The sequence below is a fragment of the Nicotiana tabacum genome, chromosome 20 (assembly GCF_000715075.1).
Source record: "Nicotiana tabacum cultivar K326 chromosome 20, ASM71507v2, whole genome shotgun sequence".
Classification (NCBI taxonomy): domain Eukaryota; kingdom Viridiplantae; phylum Streptophyta; class Magnoliopsida; order Solanales; family Solanaceae; genus Nicotiana; species Nicotiana tabacum.
The window spans coordinates 37,018,328-37,030,038 of NC_134099.1; the positions used below are offsets into that span (position 1 = coordinate 37,018,328).

The 11,711-nt window shown below is 34.3% G+C and overlaps 1 protein-coding gene across 1 annotated transcript; it reads right to left on the bottom strand.

The window, feature by feature from the left end:
- Positions 1-10,279: 10,279 nt before the first annotated feature.
- LOC142174343 (uncharacterized) lies at positions 10,280-10,982 on the bottom strand. Its single transcript, XM_075240124.1, has 2 exons — positions 10,589-10,982; positions 10,280-10,290 (listed from the first exon to the last, which is right to left on the bottom strand). The coding sequence occupies exons 1-2, from the start codon at positions 10,980-10,982 to the stop codon at positions 10,280-10,282; spliced, it is 405 nt and encodes a 134-aa protein (XP_075096225.1).
- Between the last annotated feature and the right edge of the window lie 729 nt (positions 10,983-11,711).

The following is an 11,711-nucleotide window of genomic DNA, read 5'->3' on the forward strand; positions in this document are numbered from 1 at the left end:
GGAGGTCGTGGGAGCTATGAGTAAGATGAGTAGGGGCAAAGCGACCGGGCCTGACGAGATTCCGGTAGAATTTTGGAAGTGTGTGGGGAAAACAGGTTTGGAGTGGTTGACTAGGTTGTTGAATGTTATTTTTGAGGTAAAGAGGATGCCAGATGAGTGGAGGTGGAGTACGGTGGTCCCACTATATAAGAACAAAGGTGATATCCAGAGCTGTAACAATTATAGAGGTATCAAATTATTAAGTCATACTATGAAAGTATGGGAGAGGGTAGTTGAAGCAAGGTTGAGGATGACGGTATCCGTCTCCGACAACCAATTTGGTTTCATGCCGGGTCGTTCTACTACAGAAGCTATACACCTTGTTAGGAGGTTGGTTGAACAGTACAGAGATAAGAAGAAAGATCTGCACATGGTGTTTATTGACCTAGAAAAGGTGTATGACAAGGTTCCTAGAGAAGTTCTCTGGAGAAGCTTCAAGGCAAAAGACGTGTCGGTTCCCTGCATTATGGCGATTAAGGACATGTATGATGGGGCAAAGACTCGGGTTAGGACAGTGGGAGGCGACTCTGAGGATTTTTCGGTTGTTATGGGGTTACACCAAGGTTCTACGCTCAGTCCATTCCTATTCGCCCTGGTGATGGATGCGTTAACACATCACATTCAAGGGGATGTGCCATGGTGAATGTTATTCGCTGATGACATAGTTCTAATTGATGAGACACGAACCGGTGTTAACGAGAAGCTGGAGGTTTGGAGACAAGCTCTTGAATTTAAGGGTTTCAAGCTTAGTAGGACAAAGACGGAATACCTGGAGTGTAAGTTCAGCGCTGAGCAGAGAGAAGTGGGCATGGATGTGAGGCTTGAATCACAGGTCATCCAAAGTAGAGACAACTTCAAGTACCTTGGGTCGGTTATCTAGGGGGAGGGGAGATCAACGAGGATGTTACGCACCGTATCGGGGTAGGATGGATGAAGTGGAGGTTAGCATCTGGAGTATTGTGTGACAAAAGAGTGCCACTGACACTCAAAGGTAAGTTCTATAAAGCGGTGGTTAGGCCGGCCATGATGTATGGGACTGAGTGTTGGCCGGTTAAGAAATCACATATCCAGAAGATGAGGGTAGCAGAAATGAGGATGTTGAGGTGGATGTGCGGGCATAGTAGGATGGATAAGATTAGGAATGATGATATTCGAGATAAGGTGTGCGTGGCTCCCATTGATGACAAGATGCGGGAAGCAAGGCTCAGGTGGTTCGGGCATGTTCAGAGGAGAAGGCCAGATGCTCCGGTAAGGAGGTGTGAACGGCTGGTTGTGGAGGGCTCGAGAAGAGGTAGAGGGCGGCCTAAGAAGTATTGGGGGGAGGTGATTAGGCAGGATATGGCGATGCTTCAGATTTCCGAGGACATGGCACTTGATAGGAATATGTGGAGGTCGAGTATTAAGGTTGTAGGCTAGGAGGTAGCTGAGTATTGTCTTATGTCATAACTTTGGGGGACTAGTTTGGTAAGGATACTATTTTGATTTTGCTTGGTATCATTCCTCTTGATTTCATGTTGTTCTTATTTTTCATATATATATATATTTCTTTCATATTGTTTCTGTGGTGTTACTAGTATTGTTTTCTTTTGTTCTTTTGTCTTATTGAGCCGAGGGTCTTTCAGAAACAGCCTCTCTACTTCTTCGGGATAGGGGTAAGGTCTGCATACACACTACCCTCCCCAGACCCACTAGTGGGATTACAGTGGGTTGTTGTTGTTGTTGTTGTTGTTGTTGTTACATAAATGTCCTAAATAAGTCATAACTTACCAACCTCTAATCATCAATTATAGACTTATCAAAACTAGCCAAGCATATATAAAAATTGAAAACCCAAATAAATAATATTCTTTCTCTTCAAGAATCACACACAAAGATTTACTACCATATTTTTAAGCGTGATCAACAACATTATATACAAGACGGAAAGGAAATTCATGGATGAGGTAGCAAACAAGGTGATGAACTAAAAAAAATCCAAAAATCTAGGCAAAAAAGGATCTTTTTTAATGGGTATGGTAGAAATTCATTGAAAACATATAGATCAGTCAATATACAAATTTGAGGAAGATTGGAGGTGATTTGGACTGATTTAGTATCAAAATTCGTAGTTAAAATCAAGTTCAAAAAATACTTTTGCGACACATGTATCAAATATGTATCAAGCATGTATCACAAACACATATATAAATGGATATATATGTGATATCCATTTGATACAAATATGATACATATGTGATACACAATGTGATACACATATCATTTTTTTCATGCTCATCTTCTACTACAAATTTTCTATTCAAACCACCTCAAAACTCCACGACATTATCCCAAAACTGAGATTCAAATTCCTTAAGATGTACTCAATCTATTCTAATAACATCCACTAAAAAAGAAAGCAAAAATTTGACCTTCTTTTGGCTACAAATATCTAATATTAGTAACATTTGGCTAATATTAGTAATTTTTTATGAATTGGCTAATTTTTACAATAAGCTACTTATAAATGGACATAGCTGGTAGTTTCCCTTTAGTAATTTCCTTTCCAACTCTTTTAAAATATTAAGGGTGTGTTTGGTATAACGGAAAATATTTTTCGGGGAAAATATTTTTCAAGAAAATGTTTTCTTGCAAAACAAGTAGTAATCTTATTTATTTTTCGGTATTTGGTATGCAAATTAAGGAAAATGACTTCTCAAGAGTATTCATAAATAATTTAAATATAATAAACATGAAGCCATAAACTTTCAAACCAACAACCTTCCGAACTCATAAATTTCATAAACTTTCAAAACCGCGAAATTTCGAACTCGTAAACTTTATAATTTCTAAACCCGTAAACTTCCAAACACATAAACTTCCGAACTCATAATTTTGGAACTTGTAAAATTTTGAACCTTTAAATCGATAAATAAAAAAATTAAAACCGAAAAATATATTTAAATTTTTTTTGTAGGTGTTGGGGTGAGTAGGTGCAGAAAAACGAAAAAACAGAAATAAAAAAAAGAAGTAAAAAATAAAATAAAATTGCGGGGGTTGGGGGGTTGGGGTGGGTGGTGCAGAAAAACGAAAAAAATAGAAATTTAAAATTACAAAAAAAAATATAACAACAACAACAACATACCCAGTAAAATCGCACTACTGGGGTCTGGAGAGGGTAGGATGTACGCAGACCTTACCCCTACCCCGGAAGGGTAGAGAAGTAAAAAATAATTTTTTTTTGTGGGAGGGTGGGGGTGGGGTATTAGGGTGGGTGATAACGAAAATACTGAAATTTGAAGAAAAAAGCCTTTTTTGGAGAGAGGGGGTGGGGTGGATTGGTGAGAGTGGGGAAGGTTGAGAAGGAGTTTTGGAAAATATTTTCCCTTCTCTTGAAAAGGAAAACATTTTCCTCCAATTGGAGGAAAATGAATTCATAAGGAAAATGTGTTCCAAAATATTTAAGCCAATCAAACATGAAAAAATTGGAAAATATTTTCCTTCATACCAAACACACCCTAATGCCCTCTCAATTTGTGGGTCATAGAGGGCCACTTTTCAGTAGGCCATGGTCTAGTACAAGAGTCAGTCCCAACTTTAAAGGGCAAGTCCTAGGCCTATTAATTTACAATGGGGAAGGGTCGTATCGCCCAAATAGTACGGGCTAGCCAGTTTTCGGACTAGTCATTTAAAAATAGCTAGTGTTTGCAAAATTATTATAAAATAGCCATTATTTTACTGCAACACAAAAAGTTCCAACACAATATACTGGAGATCGGTGCACATGTGTATGAACTTCCAGCATATTATGTTGGAACTCTAACACGCGGAAAGTTCCAGCATAATATACTGGAGATTGGAACACCTATGTATGAACTTTCAACATATTATGCTGGACTGGTATATTACACTGGAACTCCAGTATATTATACTAGAGTTCCAGTATATTATACTGGAATTCCAGTATACTTATGCTGGAATATTTTTCAGATTTTGAATAGTGATTTCATTAAGATTTATCTTTACATGAAAAGTGGCTAAATTTTGATTAATTTTGAAAATGTGGCTATTTTTTAATGACCACTTGTAAATCTGGCTATTTTTGAATTTCTCTCGTATCTAGTCCACGACTTTTCACTACTACGGTGGGCGGCCCTATTTAAATTTTTAGAATTTTTACATTCTTATGCCATATATGAAACTATATCACCCTCAATGTTTAAGGTTTGATATAATTACAGTTAGTATACCTAATACCAATTCTATACCATAAGGTGTTTTAACTGTACATTAATTGTACCTTATATCACTCCTAAATTAATGGTACAGTATATTCCTCCGTATCCCCACCCCTCCCACCCCACGTTTCTCTCTCCTAAACCCACAACCTCACCCACGTATCACAACACACACACGATTCAAGCCATTATCCCCCTCTGCTAAAACCAGAAAAACAAAGGTAACCATCTACCATTAACGTCCAAAATCAAGGTTTTTCTTCTACAAAACCAGTCAAAATTGAAGTCAAATCTTCAAAGTTCATACATACATTTACCTTCAGCTTCAAATTTTCTCAATAAAGAAGAACAAAGCTTCAAAACACAGCTCTAAAAGAAATCTAGAATCTGATGTACCTTCTTTCGATTTGGGTGTATTATCACCACATTCACCCAAAAAGCAAGGAAATCTGCATATGCAATTGTAGATATGAAGCATAGTGTTTCTCCGCATCAAATCAGGGCTGAAGCTAGAACTAAACAAAAACATGATTTCGATGTTGGAGAATCTTCGAGGCCAATCAAACAAGCGGATAGGAAACGAAAAGAGATAGTGTCCGATGATAATTTTGTAGAAGATGTGCCTATCAGTAAACCTGGAAAGAAAGCTAAGGTGGCTCCCAGTTCAAAAACTCCCAAAAAGAAGAAAAATTCAAAAAAAAACCCTAGTGTTAAAACTCCTAAAAATGTTCGAAAATACTCATTGGTGAAGGTAAGAATTTAGTAATTTCTTCACTACTTATTCGCCTGTTTTAGTTGTTATAAATCTACATAATCTGTGTTTTTTTATTTATAGATTTTTGTAGAAATGTTGTATATAAATTGCAAATGTATCTATGTTTTTAAGCACTGAACTTATGTGATATTATTTGTCTCAATTTTGAATATTAATTGTAGATATGTTGATCTGTTTAACATTGTTGTTATATTATATATTTTTGAAGTTATTTTGTAGAAAAATACAAATATATCAGTGCTTTTTAATTACTGTATTAGTGTTAGATTACATTTGTTGAATTTTGCAGAATGGATATTTTTTGCATCCCATAATGTTGATTATGGGGTGCTTAGATTCCAGACATTATGTGACCCTAGCATTCCTAGCCAATTTAAAGTGCTTTTGTCTCCAAATGGTTTGAAGCTGTTCAAGAAGACATGATTTAGTTTTTTACTGTCATTTCCCAATTTATGCATGCAAAATCAAGCTATTCATCTTCTTATGAAGTATGAATTGAAATCATCTGATGCTTCTTATTTTTCAGCTGAGTTAAAAGTTGAGAGGTTAAATTTTGGATTGAGAGAGTTTGCAGTAATAACTGGTCTTAGATGTCATACTGAGGTGACAGACTTTGGTTACACTCCTAGTTATGTCAGTAAGATAATGAGCAGTTACTTTCCAAACAAGGTAAAAGTTGAGAAGACATACCTAAAACAGATAGTAACCAACAAAAGCTGGGTCAATGATGAGGATGCAGTAAAGTTATGTATTCTATATCTCATAGAATTCTTCATTTGTCCTTGAGAGAGAGACCATATTGGGTTGGTAGATCATTTTAGGTTTTATTTGGTGGAATCCGGTAAGTACGAGTCATTTCCATGGGGTATTCAGTCTTACAGACAGTTGATTGAATCAGTTAGGCACAGGCTAAATCCTTTCGTTCATTCTTATCTCATTCGAGTATTCCCCCTAGCCATGCAAGTATGGTTGTATGAGTGTTGTTCCTCCGTCAACATTGATATAGCTACAAAGATTTCTAATTCAATCCCTCGTATACTAAACTGGTCAGCTACTATGGGTCAAATTTGGTTAGCTGCAATTGAAGACAAAATGATCAAGCCTGAATGGATGAAAGTAAATGGTCTTTATTTATAATAATACAATTTATCTACAAAATATCTATAATTTCTATACATATTCTGCCTTAAATAAGCTAAATTACTTTTTTCACCATTCAGTTCACCAACATAAATGAATCACCTGAAGAGCTTTCAGTGATATCTTTGTCTGATAAAGTTGAGTACACAATTGAAGAGGTTGAACATGTTTCTGAGAATCCAAAAGTTGATGCTCCTCCATTGGAACCCAAAGAATTAATTGGAAAAGAAGAAAAGGAGTCTATTCTTCGTAAAATAAAAAAGTTAAAAAGATGTGTTGAGAAGGTAACATGTAGTCCTAAAAAGCATTGTGATTTATATATAATAGTGTATCTGTTTTTTAATATATATTTCTGAAGTTAACTATGTATTGTTTAATTATGTAGGTCGATGAAAAGCTTGAAGATTTTAGGAAAGATGTATTTGAAGAACTAGGTAGCCTTCGAGACCTAATAAAGGATTCAGTCAAGACTGCTTTGCAGGTGATAAACAATCCAAATGATCAAGTTGATGCAAAGGTAACATTTGAATCTTATAGCCTGTTTGGCCAAGCTTCTCAAGGGGGGAAAAGCACTTTTTTTTTCAAAAGCACTTTTTTTTCCTAATTTGAGGTGTTTGGCCAAGCTTATTTGGGGAAAAAAAAGTGCTTTTGGGAAGAAGCAGAAACAGTTTCAGAGAAGCAGAAAAAAGTAGTTTCTTTCCAAAAGCAGAAGCAGAAGCAGTTTTGGCTTTTCTTCTTACCTAAAATACCCTTAACAAAATATAATATATGCCAAAATAACCCTTAAACCTAATACTTAAGATATTAATTTATAAATATTTCTTCTTATTTTTAGGAAAACTTTCTAATATATAGTGACTTTAGGGGTGAATGCTTTTATATTTGTTGAAGGAATTTTAATATATTTAACTTATATTAAAAGAATTAAGTACTTTTAAATTTTATTTTCATATTTTACTTAAATAAAATGAATTTTTTTAATTATTGCATGTAATAACAAAATTTTGATATTATTTATTTACTTATAATATTAATTATTAAGTAAATCTATTCATGTCCTTATTCGTAATTTGACACTTAAAAGCACTTTCTAAAAAGCTTGGTCAAACACAAATTATTTCTCAAAAGTGCTTTTCAGACTGATTAGCCAAACACAAACTGCTTCTCTCCAAAAGTACTTTTTTCAAAAGCACTTTTGAAAAAAGCACTTCTCAAAATAAGCTGATTTCTCCAGCTTGGCCAAACAGGCTATTAATCATATTAACAAAACTATTTATGTCACCTCTAAAATATATATCCTAACTAATACAAAACTTACAGTTTGCTGGGAGTTCAACAAAAAATACTGACCAACCAAAAGACAAGAACAATCAGCAATTTCAGTTCAATAGTGGTGAACCAGTGCAGGTCGGGCTCAGCAAAACAGGTATCTACAATATATCTCCAATATATCTACAATTAAATATAAAATATCTACAAAATAACTACAAATTATCTACAACATAACTAAAATTTATCTACATTATATATACATAATATATACAATTAAATCCAGTTTATTTACACAACTATACAAATTTATGTAGATATTATGACACACTTTCATATCTTCTTAAATTGTACCTTAAGCCAATACTATCCAGTATTATTTAACATTTTTAATGAAAAAAATAGAACATGTTGAATGTGCACATGGTGAAGAAAATCATCCAGCACGCGTTGATTTATATACACATTTTGAAGGGGTTGTTGATGAAGAGAATGCAGGTATGAAATTGTTTCAAAGATATTTTCTTTTTGTTTCAATATTTTTACCATTCTATTAAGTTATATAAACATGGTGTTACAGAGAGGAAAGATATGTATGCACAATCTCCAATTCACGGAGTGACAGTAGCAACTCAAAGAGAACAACAGAATCCGGAAGATGGCAATGTAGGTGAAGAGGCATAGTATGTGAATGTAGTTGATTCAGAAGAATCCAGAGGTGAGAAGAAGGAGGTTACGCTTGATGATTTCGAGCTGCCTGATAACTTCTCCTAGTTGGTTAAGTTCGGCGAGCCTATACAAGATGAAACAACACCCGTGCATCAAGGTAGAACAAGGCAGCTAGGAAAGCATGCTCGATCACCATTTCTCCCTTTATACAGTTCTGGTGGTAGCACCTCGGTTGGACCTAAAATATTTTACCTCAAGCACCCGTTTACTAGTGTTATTGGTCAAAATATAGACCCTGAGTTGTTGGATCAATTCCACAAGTGGTTATACCACGGTACCGACACAGGTCCTAAGAGGTTAGGTTGCACAATTTGATATTTTTATTCCAGTATTCATCTTTTACATATCCACTTCATTCAACAATTTTATTTTAATTTCTATTTGTTTATATAGGAGGAAGGCTCTGTATTCTATAAAGGACAACCAAATTAAGCCATGGTTGGATCTTGGAGTTGAAAAAGTTGACAAGAAGGAGTGGTTTTTTTCCTTGGCACACCTAGGACAAGTCCTTAATGACTCGGTAAGATTCAATGTATTTGATTTGTACATTTTTGTAGATAAATTGTAGATAGTCTGTATTCTAAATGAATAGATGCTTTATATTCTGATTGTAGATGAATTGTATTTATTTGTAGTTTTGTGTAGAATATTTTGAGATAACTTGTAGAATAAATTTAATCTGTTTTTGTTGCAGCACATTAATGTTATAATGTATTACTTGAGAAAAAGAGGCAAGTATGGCCCCCACAACAAGACTAGATTTACTACAACAGATTGTGTGTTCAAGATTAGGATTGATCAGATTTATGAAAAGTTCAAAAACTCTCCTCAAGAAAAGAAGTTTTCTATTATCAAACCTAGGACGTTGTAGCAGAATATATATTGGGGTATAGAATACTCGCAAATGTTGCATGGGATGAATTTGATTTTGTCATCATGCCCGTCAATATTGTAGAAATATTCCACTGGGTGTTGGTTGTTTTTGACATTGCAGAAAGTTGTCTTTATGCGTATGATTTCACACAATCACCCTATTGTTGAATCTTGTGTCGACAAGTTTTCTATTATTATCCCTTTGTATTTGTCATGCACCGGGTTTTATGGGAAGCGTAAAGACATCAACTTCAAGAATACAAAAGCATACATTGAGAAAGCTATTATCGACCCTCTTAACATTCAGTGGATCGTCGAAGATATACCACAGCAAAAAGAAGGATCACTGTAACAAAAATCTTCCTTCTTTCTATACATTTAACCCTTTTTCTGATGGTTTGGTAAATATTGATATTTTTTATCTTTTGCAGCGATTGTAGTGTATTTGTTGCTGCGTTTGCAGAGTATATTAGTATTGGAGAATTATCAATTCTACCAGAAGACCTTTCTGATATTAACCAACACCATAGACGCTATGGAGCGCTACTTTGGAACTATGCTAGAAAGAAGCAGGAGCTTGGGGCAATTAGTGATAGTGAGGTGACAGGCAAATTGGTAAGGAGGAAAGGTGCACCAGTTTTGAATGAGAAAACACGAGTCCGGAGGAAGAAAAAGTAGTTGTAATGTTTTGAATGGAACATGTAGTACAATTGGTGTAGTTAATGCTAGTTTATAAGATAGATTGTAGACAAGTTTTTGAACAATTTATTATATTTTAATTGTAGCAGACTTGTGCTACAATTATAGTAGCCTTTGTTTCTTTTTTCTTTTCCAGTATTGTAGTTCAAATGAAAACATTTTGTTGGGTTTATATTCACTTGTTGAATCTTTACAGTACATGAACTTCATTATTTTTAGCATTTAAATCCTTTCCAACTGAAATTTTATACAGTTATTCTGATCTACATTATTTTCACCATAAAGCTTCTTTCTACCTGAATTTTAATTTATATATTATGCCAGCTACATATATTATAGTTTTTTTGTAGTTGTATTTGTAGATAATTTGTAGATTATTTTAACAGTGTGTTTTGTTTCTTTTATATTCATATTTTGAATGTAAACAATACTCCATCTACAATATTTTAATTTTTTAACTACTTTCCTACATATTTATAGAAAAATCCTAACTAACTACATTATGATCTTAAAAAAACCATGTATCTTTTTTGTAGTTTTATTATAGATAAACTGCAAAAACACATTAACAACTATGTAAAGGATTCCATATATAATAAAAAAGTTCTATATTATATATATAAAAAACATTCATAAACAAATTAATCTATGAAAGTATTATCTCAATTTAGAAAAATCCTAACTAACTACATTATGGTCTTAAAAAAAACCAACGATTACACATCAAAATCTATTATCCAGAACTAACCAACAAATTTTATGAAATATTCTGTTAACTACATAAAATTTTATTTCTTTTAGGGTGCATTCTTGCAAGATCTTTTGTTATGCCCTTCTCCTCCACAGTTGCCGCATGAAACTTTGTACTTCTTTGAATTTATTTCATCATATGTTTTGTATCTTTCTTTTTGAGGTCTTCCTGGCTGCCTTTTCCCTCCTTTAGGTGGATTTACTACTTCTTCAATTATATGTTGTGGCACATTCCATTTGCTTTTATCAGGTAGAGGATTTACTGGTATTTCATAAGTACGCAAGAGGTTCTCCCTTATGTAATAAAGAGAACAATATTCTTCGAAAGACTCATCCCTTTGTCTTAAAGCAGCCAAAGCATGTGGACAAGGTAGTTCATCAAGCTGGAATTGCTCACAACTACATTTCTTGTTTTCAAGACAAACAATATAGCGCCTCATACCATCTATTACTGTATGGATGTAGTCTGTTGAAGCCCTCACATACGAGTACATTGCAAACAAAAAAATAATTCATATACGGTTAAAACCAAGATATATACAAAATATCTACAAAAAATCTACATTATGTTGTTTATGAATTTGATTCAATAAATAATCTGATCTTACTCTAAGCTTGTGCGACAATGTGCTGTTGTCATCCAACTCTTTGTTGAATTTGTATCCAAGGTATGTGAATGTACCCTTTGCTTTCAATAATTTTTCTTTCGTCCAACGTTCAAGAAGGGTCCTCATATACTCTAATAGTTCTACTATCTGCAACTCTCTTGCATATTTTGTTACAACATTTAATGACTCTGCAATGTTTGATGTCATAGTCCAAGTTCTGTTCACCGTAGCATGTACTCGATACCATCTATGATATCTAATATCGTATAAGTATGCTTTAACACGGGGGTCAATCTCCTCAATCTTTGACATCCTTTCATTAAATTCATCAAGTGTGTATGACCGCGCCGTGGCAAAGTATAATTCACTTAGCTTAAGATGTCCCTTCTTGAACTTTGCCCGTATATTTGTCCAAATATGCCACATGCAAGAATAATGGGGCATGCCGGGATAAACAATAGATGTTACCTTCAAGATACTCTCATTCCGATCTGAAACAACACACATATTTGGTCTTTCACCATACGCGAGCTTGAATTGCTCAAAAAACCACTTTCATGATGCGTCATTCTCTGAATCAACAACAACATATGCCAATGGTAATATGGTACCTAC